The sequence below is a fragment of the Acipenser ruthenus genome, chromosome 6 (genome assembly GCF_902713425.1).
Source record: "Acipenser ruthenus chromosome 6, fAciRut3.2 maternal haplotype, whole genome shotgun sequence".
NCBI lineage: Eukaryota > Metazoa > Chordata > Actinopteri > Acipenseriformes > Acipenseridae > Acipenser > Acipenser ruthenus.
The window spans coordinates 54,114,961-54,135,397 of NC_081194.1; the positions used below are offsets into that span (position 1 = coordinate 54,114,961).

Consider the following 20,437-nt stretch of genomic DNA (forward strand, 5'->3'; position numbering starts at 1 on the left):
CTCGTATCAAGAGTAGTATAGAAAATTAATGCCAATTAAAATGCAACAAAGAACTGGGCTCCATCTTGTGGAGATGAAGATAACACAATAAAACAACTAACAGTTATTATACAGGGGTTGCAAAAGAATAATCTGAATCACCTACATATCCCCACAAATGTGGACATTAAGGGTGCTTTTTGTTATGCTAAATGGTGTACCTGAATTGTATTCTATAGTATGTAAAAGCTGCATCAATTTTTTCAAGAATTTATCATTGTGTGTGTGTGTGTGTATATATATATATATATATATATATATATATATATATATATATATATATATATATATATATATAAATAAAATGACAAATTGTACATTGACAGGTTAAGAATCTCTGGGAAAAGCACAGTAATGTACACAACTGTACTTAATACATGTTATAATTCAGACTGCATTCTGAGTTGTACTGTATGTATAGTCTGTTGTCAGGTACAGTATGAAAATGAATACATTTCAGAATAGAAGCAGCAACCATACTCAACAGTGCCACATGAATAGTTAAAATATAATTTGTTTAGAGTTGAATCATTGTAAGTTTAAAATGAACAAATCAATTATAGTAATGTACAAATCAATTAGAAGATGACTTTCCTACAGTCACTCAAAACAGACACTGTCTTTTGTTTTCATTCTTGCCATTTAAACGTAATTTCCCAAAATGTATTTAGCTTTAGTGTTTATATTGTAACTTGTTGTGGGACTGTATTTCTTTACCATCACTAATGTCTTCAAATGTTCAAAATCACCAGCATTGCAATTGTGTTCCTAAAAAACACTTGATGTGTGTGTGGACACTAATTACATCCAGTTTGACAAACTATGGGGAGGTTGTTAAAAAGCCCATCATGAAATTGATACTTGAGTACACAGAGGAATATGCAGTAAGTTGTGAAAAGAAACTGAACTAAATAAAAAGCAGCAGCACCCAGACTACTTCTGAATTTTAATGCTTATAACAAGCATGTAATGCTTGAACCATCAATTAGCAATAAACTATGACAGTTTATACATGCACAAACATACCATTTACATATTAGGTACTTTTAATGCTTTACACCTATCAAAGTACATAACAATAAATGAAAAAAAAAACTTCCATTATGTACAAACATATACTATATTGCAAGTACATATGTTGAGGTTTTCAAAATTTGTGTGCAATTTTCTACATACAGTACAGGAAAGTCTTAAAAGTAGCACTTTAAACTCAGTAACACAGTACTAGAAAGTCTAATCAAAGTGACTTGGCAGTCTCTTTCCCTAAGGACAGAAAGGTAGGTGCATAACCATTATGTAGCATACTAGCTTCAATTCATGTTCAAGTCATGTTAAGTTAGGATGTATACTAAAAATGCCACATGATTACAGTAGGGTACAACACAGACTAAATATCCCACACTGCACTAGTCAATGGTTTCATAACCATCCATCATTGGAACATGCTTTTGGAAATGAAAATGAGAAAAAAAGAGGTTCCGTTGTGAACTGAAAGGCTAGTTTCAGCAGATGTGAACGATGGAAACCGTCAATGGACATGTAAAACAGAATAACCTGCTGCTGTTGCCTAAAAAGTTCTTATCTAAATATCACAAAGTTATCAAAAAAGTTGTAATGCCCCACGATTTGTACTATCAGCTGTAAGATTATTGTTAACTGGATTTAAGATATGACACAAAATTACACTAAATGGCAAAGTCATAAATATAAGTTAAAACAGAAAACATACAACTGAAGCATGTTTCTTTGAAAACACAACACATACTAAATTATATAGACACATTTATAAAATAACCAAGCACATACTGTTTAAAAAAAAGTTTACAACTTTAAAAAGACTTAAATATAGAATGCAGTAGACTATTTTTTTTTTATTCAAGCGTGATACAAAAAATTAGGATTAGGATTTCAATAGAGGTGAACATTTTGAAGACTTCAAACACCGCTGTGGCCTCAACAGAGCTCTCAAAATCATGCTGTAACTGTACATTAGTTTCACCAAAATGTGACTATTAGCCTGTCCCCCCCTCCAACACTGCCCTCGAGTGGATGCAATAAATACATCACTAAGAAACACAAGAAAAACGTGTGTTGTACGTCTTGCATCCACTAGGGGCAGTGTGGCATAGACAATATATTTACAGCTATATATGTATCTTGAGGCCATAGTGGTTCTTTAATCTTTTAGTCAAGGATTTAATAACATAAACTGAAAATGATAAAGTGAAGTAAACAAGAAAAACACATTTGTTAAGATACCATACCAAACTGTACTTTAACACTGCATAACATGCTAAAAAAAACATCAGTTTTCTTTAGCACAGTACACATTTTATGTCCTTATTTGGTTAAAACTAGTTTCTTTTAAAACTGCTGCAAACGTTGTTAGAATTAATATCTATCCATCTGTTACGCTAAAATTGTATCATACTGAACGTTTGGTAAATAAAAAGTTAGCACAATAGGACAACTGCAAGACAACAGAATGCCTGAATAACTGCTACCCTATAGGACATATCATAATCACGTCCACAAAACAAGGACACATTTTAGATGCACATATTACAAAGCCACTGTCAAAACCCTCAGATTCATTTTCTTTGAATTCATACCAGCAAACACAATTCATGCAGTGTTTAAAGCACAAAGGTCACTGGAGCAGAAAACCAAATGAGATGTAACTGCTAATAATTCCCCTAATTTTTCTGTATCCTATTTTGTTGTTAAAAATGTTTTATTTATTTGTGCATGATCATTAAATTAGATAAACTTTCCTGAATTCAGCTGCTTTATGTATCAAGATTAATTCTAAAAATCCTGCAGGGCCTAAACCAACGATTAAAACATTGTGAAAAATTACTTTTACTCAATGAGGGGGTGGTTGATCAGCAGGTTGTTCTTTTGAACTTCTTTGTCAAGTAAGCAAAATAGCCTGACAGAGCCAAAAAAAACCCTCTATCCCACATTCCTGAACTATTCAATACAGAATCACTCTGCACACAAATTTAAACAAGGAAAGTAAAATAATACAAAAAACAACCCCATCTCATTCTACACACACGATTAATGCGCACTGGGAACTTACTTCTAAAACAGCTCTATAGTTACAAAGGGAATGTAAATGACAACATTTTACCTTTTAAAAAAATTCTAGCATTTTTTCTCCCTTTTAAATACTTCAATGACAATGACAAATCCATGACTTACATATTTCTTTTCCAGTTTGATAAGAGCAACCAGACAAATATTTTCAGCTGTTACTCTTTTCTTTACGAGACACTTTATTTTTTAAAACACTTCTGTGGAATTAAGTGCACTTTTATGGTGATAATTATTCCTCGCATAAATGCGAAATATGTCCAGTCAATAGCTCCAAGTAGAAAAATAAATAACTGATTATATACACACACACGACAAATGATTAGTTCTGTAGTACAGAAAACAACATCTTTGATACAGTAATTAACCAAGCCATGCCAAAAGAAATCCTGTGTACATTACTTATGCCCATCGCATAAAATGATTCCACGTCATAAAAAACACGTCTCACTAATGCCTTTAGATAAATCATATCAACTTTGTAGTGTCTTTGTTGCACAGATTACATGAGAGTAAATAAAGCTTTTGGTTGCCCCCTTTGGCTAAATCTCCAAATCAAAATGCAATAAATACACATATTTCTAAAATAGGACCTGTTCTAATTTGTATCACCTACTTAATAAATTAGTGTAGCATTTGAATAAAAGACAGGGTCACAAGTGAAATTACTGTTAAAATTACTTATTCTTATTTGTATTTATCTGATGATAAAATGTACTCCAAATAAGTGCAATGATGACAAGAAAAGATGATGACAAATATTAAAACTCAAATAAAATTGTTATCCATTGATAACATGAACCTTTTCTACAAGGTTCACTTAGCTTAAACAAAACTGTCTATTCAAATAAACATACAAACTCAGAAGCTACAACTGTAAATTAATCAGACACACTATATGCAATTTCATATGCAAAAGTTCTGGTCTCAAAAAAAAAAAAAAAATTAAATACAAAAAAATACAAAAATAAAAAACGTTGCAACTGCAATGTATTCAGTGCAGGGAGGAGGGCTGTGTTTCTGCCTGGATTCCAATCAGTGTTGGTGGCTGCTGTCCGCTGACAGTTGGTATGACTGGCCTTGGGTTCAGACGGGGTGGCATTTGATTGGCTGGTCTGATGAGCGGAGGTGGTGGCTGGTTAAGTGTAGGCCTTGGTTGAAGAAATCGAGTCTGCTGCTGTAATGGGGGAGGCTGCCGGTGGAGAGCTGGAGTGGCTGGGAGAGATGGCCGGAGGAGGGGGGGTGGCTGGTTGAGCGAAGCTGTAGGTGTTACAGGAGCTAGGGCAGAAGACACTTGGGCTGGAGGAGACGGACCAGAAGATGGCATCACCAAGGCCTGTAGGTAAAAAAAAAACATTTTGATTTGCATTTATAAACTACATTTAGGAGGTAGACTTCCTGTAAATCCAGGAACAGGATATTTACAAATAAAAAATAATAATAAGTCAAAACCAAAATAGGATTTTTTTTATATTACAACTGCACTGCATCATCAATATCAACACCAGGTACCACCTTGTAAGTGCATTATCTAATAAATCCATTTTAATAATACTGCCAATCTGACTTCTTTACAGCAAATTGAATCACTATGCCAGATTCATTTAAGTGATGTTTCCACAATAATTGTACATGTTTACATATCCCACCTACTGCCCAAAGCTCAACTGTCCTTTGAGATGGCATTTCAAACACCAGGGTTGTTGTCTTCTTTTTAAGTTATACCCAGACCATCTTATCTCTGCTCTATGTTATCTACTGTCTATGTTAGTGAAAGGCAAGTAGAAAATTCCACCACCTCCTCCTCCTCCTCCTCCTCCTCCTCCTCCTCCTCCTCTTCGTCGGTACTTTTCCCTGACGGGGTGTTGAAAGTGTTCTTCCCCTCCTCCCCTGAGGTAGCAGTGTCACCGTTGGGGGCCTGAGTTCCCTGTTCTGCCTCCCACTCCTGCAGCACCTCCTCCAAGTTAAATCGACGACGATAGTTTACAAAGAAGTTTTTTACCTGACCTACGGTCTTATTACCGATAACTTCGGCAATAGCTTGGAAGTCTTTCCCATACTTTCGGACACCTACGGACAAAGAAGTGGTTGTCTTTAAAAGGGTGGATTTTAGTTTTGTTTTCAGTACACCTAAACAAAACCACTGGAAATAAGAAAACGGTATGAGGTTAGTTTTTTTTTTTTTTTCATAGATGATGTTACAAAAATAATTGAAGACCACCTATGTTTACCTATCTACATCAACTCAATCAGTGCTCTCCCTCACAAAATATGCCTTAAAAGCACTGCCACTTATTGGGATGTCTATCTGAAAAATCTGTACAATTACATGGATCAATGGATTGCTGATTAGGTAAAAGAAAAAAGAAAAAAAAGAACACAACTGGCATTTCTACAATATTTCAATTCACAGTGGGCTCACAGTACACTGTTAAAAATGCTACTGAAATGTCTATAGCTACCTTGTACTGCAAGAAGCTGCTCATCTGTAGTCCATCTGGCATTTATTTTCTGGTTACACTACAAGAACAATACAGTAAAAGTTATACTCTTTGTAAGCATGCATGTTTATTTTCCAACAAACCTTTAAACAAAAAGCATAACCCTGAAATCTGCTTGGAAGGTAGCAGTATAAATCCTGATTCCTACTTAAACAATGAGGTTCTCTCAGTCCCCACTCTTTCAAGCAATAGTGAATGAATCTAACATGCTTACAAACACACACACACACACACACACATATATATATATATATATATACACACACACACTATGAAGGCAAAGTAATTCAACATTCAATTTCTATAGTATTAGAATTTACCTCAGGCAGTCTGTAGTCATCTATACCTGTGTCCATCTTCTGTTTTAGAACACCGTTTACTTGCTTAGCATTTTGGACCTTTAAGAAAATAATGAAATACTTATCATTAAAACCTCTATATCTATATAATTCTAATCAGTTAAAATCATATCGGTATACTACGAGCCATGTCTATGGCAGGGGTTCTCAATGGTTACACTAATCAAGTACTTTATGTGTGTTCCCTTAAATGTGTTGTATTGATTGATGTTAATAAGGAGGTTCTAGATGTACTTTATCAGTACAAAAAAAAAAAGACCCTTACACTTCAACAACCTTTTTTCTCTAATGTTAATACAGGGCTGGTATAATGTAATGGAATATGGCTGGGTATCAGCAGTGTCTTCACGATACGCATGACCTTCCTACAGATGTCAGGACTGCCTAGTCCCTGACCACATTCCGGCGCCTCCTTAAGACTCACCTCTTCAAACAGCACCTGTAGAACTCCTCTGTTTGTATCCTGAGACACTATCACCCTTCATGTAAATGTGCTTTATTTTGCTCTTATCTGCCCCCTATTTTACTGCATTTAATCCTGTACTTCAGAATACTGTAATCTGCCAAGTGTTTAACCTGTAGTACTTTGTATTTAATCATATCCTGATGTAACTATCACTATTTAATCATATCCTGATGTAACTATCACTATTATCTGCTGTATTATTGAATTGTGGTTTGTCACACTTGTACTTTGCTTGAACAAAAGTTATTGTATTTCTTGCTCTTTATTGTATTACTTGTATTGTAACACTTGAAATGTATTTGCTTACGGTTGTAAGTCGCCCTGGATAAGGGCGTCTGCTAAGAAATAAATAATAATAATAATTTGCTTGTGCAAGTGTTTACAATAACACTGGTGAAGCACTTTTGGTCAAATAAGCTTTACAACCTGTTTTGCTTTTGTTTCCTGTTTATTCTTTAAAATACATTTCTTTAAAACACAATTACAAAGGACTCCTGACAAAGTTTTTGCCTTCGGAGCCAATGGCTCCCAGGACAAAAAAAATTGGTTGCCAAATCCAAATTGCTGGGTTCCACTTCTGGAGCAAGTTGGTTGCTACCATATTCAACTGCTTAAAATACAACAACTTGTTAAGACACTAAAGTAATACCAAAACAGTAACTTAATGCCTGTACTTGTTTGTTGCCACATTCTACTGAATGCTTAATCTATGCAGCTGATGACTGCAATGAACTCAGCGTGTTTATATTTAAAATATTTAGCAAGTGTTGTGTCTGGAATTGGTGACCGCAACTTTAATTGTGTACAGTGTAATATGGGAAATAGCATGCTGCAGCTCCCATGCTAAGTATTAAGAAGGTTTTACACTGGAGGTGAGTGACTGAAGCGAATTTTGTATCTACATCAAAGACGTTTTAAGTCCAGAAACTTTTACGTGACCCTATCCGTATATATTTTCCATATTTTGTATTGACAGCTGGCACAAACATGGACTGACAGACGCAGTGCTGTTGCAATACTTCTCCTGCGTCACTCACCAGACGTACTAGTAATAATGCCCGGAATGTTCTGCCAGACATTGTCCTTTTTACTGTTGTCTTTGTATGAATTTAATGAACAATCGTAGAGCACAGGCTACCTACCGCTGCTCTTCCTGAAATCAATTTCTCATCTTCCATGTTTATTGTGTATTTGTGTTATGACTGGTGCCAAGTTTACTGATATTACTGACATTGCTTCTGATTGGTCTGTTTCACTCTAGGTCGCCCGTAATGCACAGGAAAAATAGAACACAGTTCTATTCCTGTGGAGTAGCTCGCTTCACCCAGACCGGCCGCTCGCATCGCTCGGGGGTGGTGTAGACGCACCCATACATTCCAGTCACTTCTAAATTATTGTTACCGTTTATTTTTCAGTAAAAACAAGTTTAAATTGCAGCGAGTTGGTTCTGTTCTGTTGCATGAAACTGGGGTTCCCGTATTCTGCTGGTATTAATACAGCACCTATCTGCGCTTACAAGCATTTGTATTCATTGAAATTGTTATTATTATTAGCTTATTTGTTACTGTCCTTCTCGCACTTCAGTTTATTAAAACATGCGTTTTTTACCCTTACAAACAGATATCATAGTGCATTCATAAATCTTGACACATTCTTCCAAAGGGAGACGCAGTATTTTTGTGTTACAGACACCAATGCTCCTAACCCCAAAACAACTGTTTACAATTTGTTTTGTCACATTTGCAACCATTTGTCGCAGCCTGGAGCCCTGCAAATACTGCAAATAATAATAATAAAGCTAAAACTAAAGTTTCATAAGTTCTGAATCTGACAAAAAAGAAAGAAAATAAAACAGTTTTCTAAATGCAAATTATTTTTTAAAACAAATAGAATTTTTTCATTTTGAGCTTTTTCTTGAGGATCTACAAGTCCTGGTTTAAGTTCATTTCTCTGTGCTGTTACCACATCTCTAGCAGTGGAGAACACTCTTTCAGCAGAGACTGGTCCATGGGATTCACAGATAAAGCTTTTCTAGCACGCACAGATGTTGCAGATAGTTTTGAACGCTTTAATGTTTCTAGTGTAGCTTGTGCATATCGAGTTAGCATACCTTTACGATCTGACGTCATCTGTAACTGTAATGGCGATTATGTGCTGTTTTTACTTAAATAAAAAATTAAATAAAAAATACACAGTGTACTGATACAGGGGTCACTGTAGCGATAAATCGTATTGTCAAGAAAAATTTCACGGTTCTATGTGTGAATCTGCACACACACATGATGAAGTTTGGCACTGGCATAGAACAAGCCAGGGGAACAATTATGAAACACAATATTGCCCATAGGGGGCATTGTTGAGGCCAATATCTCATGATTAACAATCACAGTGTAATACAACGCTAAATGAACCGAGGCCTGGTGTATAACCAGCACACGTAGCAATTGTTATGTGTTAGCTTTTAATTTCTCTTTCACTCACGTCTCATTCCGCCTCTGAACACATTAACCCTGTGTGCGTGAAACACTCACTCTTATGCAGCTGTGCCTAAACTCGATTGCTAATCAATCATTCAGTTGATCTCGGGACAGTCTGCAAGTGAACTAACTGTGCACTCCCTGTGCGCCCAGAGAAATACCCACTTTAATTTGTGTGCAATCCCCGTGCCTAAACACAAATATACATTTTAAATCACCTGTGCTACATAATCCACACTTCATGCCCCACCACACACATACATATAAACATCCCACATACAACACAAGACACAAAATATGTACAGGGGCTGGGCACACCGCCACAACAGAATATAAAACCAATATCTCAAAGCGTTCGGGCTTTATCATCCGTAAATCACAAAGCCACGTTCTAAATAAAGTGTGGTGTCAAGAGATGGGATTAAACAGCCGCAACTCACAGCAGGTACTGCAGGTACATTTTTTTGAAGGAAAAGGATCTTTTTTTTTTTGTTTCTGTGAAATGGGAGGGAAGAGGTGGTGGACCCTAGAACATGTCCACCCCAGGATTGGCAGACGGAGCAGGAGCAGTGGATGGCTGAAGGGGCTCTTTGGTGTGGCTGCTGTGCTGAGTTTTGACATGTGGTTGAGGACTGTCCATATGAAGACCCAAGCTTCCACGCAGCCTATGCAAGGGGGGAGGTGGCAGATGCAGGAGATTGCCGTCCCAAGAGCTAGAGAGAAAGGAGCTGCGGTCCCAAGAGCTAGAGAGGGAGGAGCTGCCATCCCCAGTGACCAGAAGGGGGGAGCCCAAGCGTCCACAGCCCAAGAGGGGTAAGCCAGCGTCTTCAGCGACCGAGGGAGAGTTGCACCAGCCTCCAGTGACCGAGGGAGAGTCGCACCAGCCTGCAGCGACCGAGGTAGAGCCGCACCAGCCTCCAGAGATAGAGGGAGATTACCTGCTGCTTCCACTTCCACCGCTACAGGGAGACTACCTGCTGCTCCCGGGGAAGGCCTGCACGACAACGCCTGGGGAAGGCCAGCACGACACCGCCCGGGGATTTGTGGTGTTCACCAGCAGCAGTTTCCCAGCCAGAAATACTTGGGCCGGAGCACAAGAAGAGGGAGCCATTGGCAAAAGAGAAGGGGGGGCCAGGAGACCACCGCCACCAGCAGCAGTTTCACTGCCAGAGTACGCTGTGCCGCTGCTACTGCCAAAGTGTCCTTCGCTGAGGCAGCATTAACGCTGCCCATGCCACCAGAGAGAGAGAGAGAGAGAGACACAGACAGACAGACAGGCAGACAGACACAGACACACTCCTGTATTTTTGTGTAAAACCTCACCGTGACATTGACAGACTTGGGTGAGGGATTTTCTGTTTCATTTTGTGTGCACGATTTGTTTTTGTTTAACCTTTTATTTTGGCTCAGTGAGCTGTGTTTTGTTAATTGTGATTTATAAAATAAACCTGCAACACTTCAGTTATGAGTTTTTCTGCCTCCTGACTACCACAGACACCCGGCCACTCTACCACAAACGTGTATTCATTTTAAGGTTGCAGTATTAAAATCTGCCACTGTTTACATCATTAAAATAGACCCGAGCGAGACTGCACATGATTCCTCTTATTAGAAAGTGATCATGACCAGACAAGCTAAACTATGTAAGAGTAAAGTAAAAACAAACTTCTTAAGCTTTCTAGATGATAAAATGCAGATACAGGTACCTGTCGTTTTAATGAAACTAGCTCCAAGTCCAGTTGTCTAAGAACAGTGCTTGCTGCACTGGGACTACAGGAAACGGCTACCACATCCTCCTGAGTTAGGTACATGCCTTTGGGAGGACGGCACTTGGAACGCTGTGAATGGTGGCGATGCTGCAGATTCTGGTGCTCTCTTCGACCCAACCCAATCTTACTGTTCTGGACAGGCTGTTCAGAATGACTCTAAAAGAAACGATTAAGACATGTAAGTAACACAAATAACTCCCATATAAAACAGGCAATGTTGATAACCTGTTAAATTGTAACTGCTCTACCAACAAAGGATATCAAGTTTAAACATGTAAACATCTTACTACTAGCCATCTATTCAGTAAATTATTAATTTGCTTTGTTGTTACTGCAGATTTTTTTTGCGTTGGTCCCTAGATTGTAAATGTGTCCAAGTGTACAGTACAGTTTAGTTTGCTGCAGTAAGTGTTAGTGTACAGATTTAGAAGTATTAGTAAACATTGAAACCCAACTACCAACAAACATCAACCTATATTTCTTGGGATTTGGTTTTTGGGTCTCAACAAGGTACTTGAAATGTAAACAAAACACATTACCTCTTTTTTAGTTTCTTTACTTGGGTCATAATCGCTATCATTTGCCTCGTTTGGATTTGCCTCTTCCATCTCCTCGTCACTAAAATGCCAAACCAAACATAACTGAAAAATGGCTTCTATAGAAAAAGAAACGTATGTTTTATCAAAGAGAATCTTTATGAAGACCAAAATTAACTTTAGCCCTCCAAGTATCTAGCTACATGGTCCTGCTCTTCATTAACTTTGATCATCATGCAATTTCTTTTCATTATAAATTAAAATAATTTTCACCAGTATAAAAAAACAAAAAAAACAAGTTTAGATTGCAACATCGGACCAGAATACAGAAATATGCCTTCCTGGAAGATACAGCTGGATTTATCATTACCAAATAACAATATTAGAACTCCCTGTTCCAATTACCTTTCTTCTTGACTATTGCTGTTTGCTAATTTTCTGGCCTGACGGTCCATCAGACTTGTCCTGGATCTTGTTTTTTTCCAAGAGTAGTAATATTTCACCAAACTTGAACTGGTTTTATCTGGCAGCTGTAAATCACATTACAATTAGTAGTGAAATGTAGAAAGCAATAAAGACAGATTAGTATGCCATATTTAATCCAATAATTTATTTCATCTAAAACAGTTTTGATACCATAAACCAGTGGTGCGCAAACCTTTTATATGCCACCCCTTGGCAAATCAACATTTAGCTAACATTCCTAACAAATAAATCCACAGCGAAGCCACCAGACCTATAGTGCCGGAGGATAACACAGATCTCAATGGCTCCACTGCAGACCCGCAGGCGCCCTATCAGCCACAGGGGTCATTGGTGCGCAGTGAACCGTGGATTGACCTGCCGACCTAAGCCCTCACAACCCAGGTGGCGCTCAGCCAATTGTGCGTCGTCCCCTAGGAACCCCCGGTCACGGTTGGCAAAGACATAGCCTGGATTCGAACCTGCGATCTCCAGGCTATAGGGCGCAGCCTGCACTCCACGCGAAGCACCTTTACTGGATGTGCCACTCGGGAGCCCCCTCACTCCGACTTAATGTGTTTGTTAACATTTATGTATTGTGCTAAATTTTGACCTTTTTTTTTTATAAATCTAGGAAAAAATACGCGATTTAGATTAAGTCTGGGAAAAACCATCTGTTAAAACATTACTTATTTTTTTTATTTATTTATTTGTTTTTTTACACGTCACCCCCATACATGGTAGCCGTCACTTCGGCTCTGTTCACTGCAGTTTCACTCACACTCGCCACTTCAAACATCATTTCTCCTGTTGCAGAAGTCCTAGAGTGATTGTCAACAGCTCATTTGATAGTTAACTTGAACTAATAAGCTGTCATTTATGTATTTATTTAAAATGTTCATGTTTTTTCATAGAACTGCCCCTTCAGTCGTAGTTGCGACCCCATTACTGTCTCTCCGTTCACCACTGCCATAAACTACAAGAACTGGTTACCTGCAGTTACCAAGTTTTATTTAATGGCACAATACAGTAGTGAAATGTGGTAACTGGAAAAACAACCTTTACAGTGACAGGGCGGTTTAATTCTTAAGACCAGGTTCCGGCAATGCAACGCTGTATATGACGAAAGAAAAAAAAAGGAGACCTGCGCCAATATACTCTATGACTGAATTGTACCATTAAATCATACCGATAAGGTATGTAGCTTTTGAAGGCAAGTTACCATTTGTTGAATCCTGTGGAAACTTTTCCCATGAAAACTGAAGGCTTGCTCAAACAGAACTTTATCCTCCACTGTCCACTCATCAGGGAAAGGTGTGAAGTTTGGGAGATCAGCAAGTGACTTTTCAATGTTGTGCTTGTGCCAAAATAACATCCCCAGAGCCTAAAAATAGACAACAGATCATTCAAATCAAGACCTCCACAATATTGACAATGTGACAGATCAATAAACTGCACTAAAGCCAATAATGGGCGTAAGTTGGAAAATAAAAATATTACCAAGTAAACTTCAGTACCATACCAAGAATGGCGTGTACTCTTTTATTATTATTATTATTATTTATTTCTTAGCAGACGCCCTTATCCAGGGCGACTTACAATTGTTACAAGATATCACATTATACATTATTTCACATACAATTACCCATTTATACAGTTGGGTTTTTACTGGAGCAATCTAGGTAAAGTACCTTGCTCAAGGGTACAACAGCAGTGTTCCCCACTGGGGATTGAACTCACAACCCTGCAGACAGGAGTCCAGAGCCCTAACCACTACTCCACACAAAGAAAAAGATGAAGAGAAAAATACAAACCTGTTCAACATTGTATCCATGCTTTTCTTTTGCTATCACAATATATTCATCCACTGAAAAAAAAACAACATTTTATTCTACACAGAAGTAGTAAAATTAGGCAGAAAGTAAAAGTACAAGTAACTAGACATGTACTATGTTTACGCACAAAGTTCGAAATTGGTTTACTTGCAGAATATATTGAGGATTTGAGAATCGATTTTTCAATTGGTAGCTTGAATCTGATTACCAGGTCATTTCAATTCCTGTTTGAAGTACCATACTTAATAATCTTTGAACACTTTCTGGACAACAAAACTCCATATACAATATATGGTAATAATGACATGATGCTCATGATAACATAAGTTACTTACATTTAGTATCAACAATAGTGTGATATGGAGACCATACCAACATTCCCCCACTATCTTTATCTGTGTACTTTGTAGCACCTAAAAATGCAAAAGAAAGAATGCAGTTTATGTAGTTGTTTTATGCATACAATATTTGAGTCAATACAAGTAAATTGGTCTGATCACTTATTGCTCAGGTGTGTATTACATTAATAAATCACATTAGTAAAAGTATTCATCCTAAATGTAAACCTGTACCTGTACTGTGGCTGAGCTGTAGTGTACTTGCTGTATTAAACTCAATTTAAGGGAACGCCTTTTAAAATACTGCATCCTGTAAACGCCTGCTGAACTCCCTGAGTGTACGAGATCATGTGAATATTCAGTCAGCTGTTGGTTTCTAAACTAGTATTGAATTAAATCAATTAACAGATCTTCTATACAAAAAAACGTTATAAGTTTTGTACAGTGCACACAGTATGCAAACACTTTCTTAAAAATGTAAGACAATGTATTGTTAATGCTTTTAGGGGCGGGACTATGCTAATCTATGTTGATCATGCAATACTTGTGTCTGTATTTGAAAAACGTATTGTCTAAAATATGTCTGTGACAACTCTTATTTTCTAGTATACTAAATTATCCTGACCCTTACATAATAAAGGGCTAGGCCTACATTTGTCGATATCCGGTAACAACATTTAATTATAGCCAACAAGAACTACGGTAACAACGTTAGGAATTCCTCGATCTGCGTGCTTTAGTTGTCAATTGCAATTCAGAAAACATTTTCCACCGTTAGAATTAAACAAATTACATAAAAGGCATACAATAAGAAATGCATACAATTACTAATGTGCAGTTTATAACTTAACAACCATACCGAGGCTATCAGTATTAACGTCAGTTATCCATATTAAAATCATTACCAGGATCAAATTCAGGAATACACGCTTGATATTCTGATCCCACTCGCATTCCAACATCTACAAATAAAAAATACCAAAATAAGCTCCAACATATTTCAGTAATTACAATATGAAAGATTAAAAATATTAGTGTTCGAGGCTATTACCGTGTTCATCGTCGCTGCCACTCTCCTCTGAAAAATGTCCATTTGGGGCGTTAGATGGACTTTTTGTTCCGTTAGACCGTCCTTTCCCTAGGTATTCTGATCCCTTTTCCATCATTCCCGGCATTGCTAAACACTATTTATTTATTTACTTATTTACTAAATAAAGTACAATTATACAACAAACAGCGTTCGTCTATGCAATGTTTCTGAGCTATTTTTTTCCTTCCCAAAACAACTCCCCTTTCTACGCAGCAAAGACACTGTGCTAATGTAATGTCAGGTATTCATCCACCTATATATTTATCTAAATGGTCTTAACTTCAAACAGGGACATACATTATTATTGTTATTATCATCATTATGAAATGTATATGTTAAGAACTATTACAACAGTCTTGTAAATGTAAATATCGTTTTTTTTTGTTTTTTTTTGTCCTAAGAGAAACTGAATGGCCTTTGCGGACTATTTTCTTCGGCGGAAGGAACTGTCATTCGCTTGCTCGTCACACAGCCAAGCTGAGCTGCGGCTGAGTTTGCCGTGTTGGGGCTGGAGAGGAGACCGGAGCTGTTTGCTATCAAAGATAACTGAGTTACTGTTGTATAGTACAGTTTCGTCTTAACAGTGCATGCTTAACGTATATGAGAATAAAAGTAGATATCGATGAGGCTGTGACGGTACTTAGTAAGAATAAAATTCTGACAGAGAATTACATAATACTTTTAGCAAGTTTACTGAACTAAAAACAGGCTTGTGACGGGACTGTTTTACTGTTTGCTGTAAATATACATAAACCACAGGAGACCTACAGACATATTTGGAATACAGTGTACAGTGGGTTTGCTTATTTATGTTAGTAGCTTAATATGTTATTATTGCAGGAGGTAATATCCAAGGTAATATTAACACGCTTTTATCTGCAAGACAGATGCCAAGGGTTGGTTGTCCTAAAGAGTGAGATTCAAGGCCAAAGAGGCTTTCCAGGTGGTGTGTCAGGTCATTGCTTAAGAGGGACTCTCATCTTTGGTCCCTGGTGACATCCATTTTAAAACGAACTTAACAGTTTGTTTTAAAATATACACTGCTTAATATTGCATATGAAACACTTCAATTAGCTAAATTAATTAATATTTAACCTTCAGTAATACAGTAATATGGTACAGTTTGCAGGCACCTGCTACGTAAAAACAGAATTTGATTTATATTTTCCCAGGACAATTGGCAGCTTTAACTTAAATAATATACATAATAAGAAACTTGTGTACTTACTGTTCATAAGCCACTTCTCTCACGTGATTTTAAAGAACATATTCTGTGATAGAAAGGTATAATCCTTATGCAGCTGTATTTTCTTTATGATGCAGTAGTAATATTACGATCTTGGCAAAACCGAACAGCAACGCAATTGTTTTGTTTAGCATTGGGACAAATACGCAGCTTCAATTAAAATGTATTTTCTATTCACGGCACAGAATTTATAAATGACAGTATAGAAACTACCATGCAAATGAAACCACTGCATTAATGAGGTGTGGAATAAATAAAACATGCATTATTATACTTTCTTCAAATTAGTGTTCTAACTATTTTCTTATAGGGATCAGCTGTTTGCACAAAACCTCACCCGAAGTTTATGCTGCGTAGTCCGACATAGAGTTTATGCACATGCGCGATTGTTTTAAATGTGCTTTTGCCATTCAACATCACAGTTAGCGAAAGCATCAAGTACAGTAAACACTGTCTCTCGCAGCAATTGGTGCTGATGCGATCACTGATAGGTTGAAAATAACAACGCCCGCCCTTCCACATTCTTGCTTAGTGACAATTGGTTGAAACGCTAAATGCCAACAACCGCACGGCAACACCTCTCTCCTCTCGCGGGCATGTAGTCTCCATGGTTACCACAGTACACAAGCTTGGTTAAGCTTTGTGCCTGAGGCCCCAGATCTGTATGGTGTCTCTTGAAGCGCCTGAGTAAAAATATTATATATATATATATATATATATATATATATATATATATATATATATATATATATATATATATATATATATGCGTGAGATAAGCTTAGGAATGCGTGTGATCGTGAGATAGCATGCTAATTCTCACGTCCAATGTGGGAGAGTTGACATGTCGATGACCATACAGATTAACTTACTTTCTACCTTCACTACTGTGTTCTATCTTTTTCTATTCTTTCTACTAACCGTCTGTTTCATGAAATAAAATGACTACCCTCAAACAATAAGCACTTATAAAGGTGTAGCTCTATCTACTGGCCCAGGCAAAATAATAATATTGTGCTTCAGCTTCTAGAATCTTCTGCTTTTTTTCTCTGATTTTCTCGGCTCCGACTTTTAGTTTATTTGATTTATCCATCTTTCTAGCAGGGAGTGCAGACCTACTAATTTTGATGTCTGTTTTTTTTTTTGTCAATCCATGATGACCCAACATTCTGCACTGATTGGCTCAGGATTACAGAGAAACCATGCATGAGTGTGTCTGTATCGCAGTGTTTTTTAAATAAAGTTGCTGAGAGGGAATCCCCTCAATTTGTATTTAATTACATTGTTTTAGGTGAGTTCTTAATGTAGTAAGTCATTTTAAATATTTTCTATTTGACTAATCTACACGTACACAATAGCGAAGGATATATATATATATATATATATATATATATATATATATATATATATATATATATCAAGAGACACGATTGGTGCGCTTTATTTTTGTGAAGCAACATTCCTACAACCTTTATACAACCTTGTAAAACAATTCATGAATCTGTCAATTTTACGTTGCAGCAACATTGTGACAACGCTTTACAGTGGTTGTGATTTGACGTTTTCTAAATATTGACACGACGTTGTGATTTACGGTGAAGCATTCCTACAACCTGGGGTGGAATTCTCAACAAGAAATTGCAGGTACTCATACGCACAGCCGGAGGTATGACACAGGCCCGGTTTTTGGGATGGAACCGCATAACAGTCTCGCGTTTTGATTGGTCCATGTCTGTCACATGAATATGTCGTCACACGAGTGGAAAAGCGTGCAGGCATTTTTAACATTGTGATCAGATAGAGAGAGTGATCTGCTTTCCACAACCTTACCATTAAAATATGATGTGGTATTACACTGTACTGATATAACAAACTATGAGGAATTACTTTATATAAATTATCATGTTGTGCACGAATGTAAGAATTGGCTTTCTGTGGTGGTGTACTTTTTTCTTTCAAGTAGCATATATCTATAATCGTTTTTGCGATATATTTTAATATAAAACATATACGTTATTGCAGTTTTGTTACAGGATACATTAGTTTATCTCTAATGTAATCACCGTTTTACATATAGACTGCCCCCTGTTTTCATTTACGTCCCAAATTCTGGGCCGCTTTGCTTTTCAGATAATGTCCCAAATTCTGGGCCGCTTTGGTTTTTAGATAACGTCCCAAATTCTGGGCAGCCTTGGTTTTTAGATAACGTCCCAAATTCTGGGATGCTTTGGTTTTTACATAACGTCCCAAATTCTGGGCCGCTTTGGTTTTTAGATAATGTCCCAAATTCTGGGCCGTTTTGCATTTCCGAATTCAGCCCAGTTTTGGGGAATCAGCTGACAGCCGAGTTTCTAAGTCATGTATGCACAGTTTACCATAAACTGGATCGTGAATTCATTTGAGAGTAACCCTTAGTACATTAATCAAAGTTCATGTATTTTTTACTCTCCCCAGAAATCTTTTTTTTTAATGAAAAAAACAAAAATGTAAATGTTAAAAAATTTCTTATTACATGAAGAAACTACATTGCACTGAAATAGATACATGAAAATTAATTTAAGCAGTCGTTTTCCTTTATTAAAGGCTAATATGAAAACACATTTTTGGGAAGGAACATGGTATTCCGAAAAAAGGACATCTCGTTTTCTTATGTAACGTCCATCAATATATTGTAGTGTTTCAGGTTTTTTTTGGACAGAAATGAGACTACAACTGTGAGCAGATGAAGGCCGTTTATTTTGACAATAATTAAATAATCACAAAATAAAATCATAAAGTGAGGGAAAGGAGACTGGGAGTCGAAAGTGAAAATAAATGATTGTAGTAATTTTTCTTTTACCCTACCCTTCCCAGTCTTTTCCCCGCCCCTCTTGTGCGCAAAACCTGAACTCCAATTCCCCTCCACACACGTGTACCACCATGCAACCCTGGCACGCACACACCACCATGCAACCCCTGCACGCATACACCCACCATGCAACCCCTGCACGCACACACCACCATGCAACCCCTGCACGCATACACCCACCATGCAACCCCTGCACGCATACACCCACCATGCAACCCCTGCACGCATACACCCACCGTAGCAATTCTTTGCAAAATATATTTTCGGGTATTCAGCCCCATTCATGTCTATGGCAGTGTTATAAAACACATTTTCAGGCATATCTCTCGAACCCGAGCACGTAGAACCACCATTCAAAGTGATATAGCCTCAGGGGAGCACCTCAAACCACCCCCTAAAAAGGTGTGGTGGTTCACCCAAAAACTCATGTCATGACGAAAAAATTCACTTTGCCAAGCCGTCCTGGCATTTGAACCATGAAAATGGTGACTCCTTATGCAGGGCCCCATGGGGCCCCAACGCAAAAAATCAAGTTCCTAACCCCCACAGAACCCGAGATACGCCCTGTCAAAAATGTCCAAAAACTACCCTTTTCGGGGTCATATCTCCATGACCCCGGGGCCTAGAAACCGGGTTGAACTTCCTAGGGTCATGTCTGGGGGCCCTCTTTCACAGGGAGCCACCCGTTTTCAAATGCTACATTTTCAACAAATTTTCACATTTTCAGCATGATGGCATGTCAAGGTTGCATTTCCAATAGCTTTTGAGATCCAGGTTGGCAAAAAAAGTCTAAACTGGTGTCTTTTCTAGCTGGGGACACGTCACTTGGAGAGATCGACAGGGGCCCCGAGGTGGACCTCTATACCGATTTTCAAGTCTTGGGGACCCCCGGAACCCGAGATACAGCACCCTGAAAAATGTCTATGGGAAATCCCATTATAAAACCCCTTTGGGGCAACGCCCACCATCTGGCGGTGGGGTTTGAACCCGTGGCTGATGTCTTTCTTTAGCTAAGACTCTTGTGCACGCAAAGAATGTCCTTCTGAGTTTGTTGGCCCAGGGGTCGTGGAGATACGGGTACGATAAGAGACCACCCCCTTCCCTATGGCAAATCCCATTATAAAAACACCATCGGGGTAAGGCTCAGCTAATGGCGGTCGTGGGTCTTACGAACTCGAAGGAACCCATTTTCTTTAGCTAAGATTGTTGTGCATCTAAAAAGAGTACAGAAGCACCAATTTAAGTCCATTCCAAGTGTTTTGTGATCACAGTATCAGCCTGATTGTATCGGAGCACAGTTTTGCACCAAAAGCGAGGGGAGGCGAAAAAAGCACTATTTACCCTATTCTTTAAGATATCACTTTGCAGTGCA

At 37.9% G+C, this 20,437-nt stretch overlaps 1 protein-coding gene across 3 annotated transcripts; it reads right to left on the reverse strand.

Annotated features, from left to right (window-relative positions):
- Positions 1–968: 968 nt before the first annotated feature.
- On the reverse strand, positions 969–16,575 carry LOC117411382 (REST corepressor 3-like). Of its 3 annotated transcripts, none has more exons than XM_034018803.3 (12): positions 14,933–16,573; positions 14,787–14,843; positions 13,879–13,956; positions 13,523–13,575; positions 12,931–13,092; positions 11,652–11,776; positions 11,250–11,328; positions 10,648–10,866; positions 5,960–6,037; positions 5,601–5,658; positions 5,141–5,208; positions 969–4,474 (listed from the first exon to the last, which is right to left on the reverse strand). In XM_034018803.3, the coding sequence occupies exons 1-12, from the start codon at positions 15,054–15,056 to the stop codon at positions 4,133–4,135; spliced, it is 1,443 nt and encodes a 480-aa protein (XP_033874694.2). In that variant the 5' UTR covers positions 15,057–16,573; the 3' UTR covers positions 969–4,132. The 3 variants fall into 3 exon arrangements, with proteins under 3 accessions (XP_033874694.2, XP_033874691.3, XP_058881513.1); XM_034018800.3 differs by having other exon boundaries at positions 4,937–5,208; XM_059025530.1 differs by lacking the exon at positions 14,787–14,843 and having other exon boundaries at positions 4,937–5,208; positions 14,933–16,575.
- Positions 16,576–20,437: the final 3,862 nt, after the last annotated feature.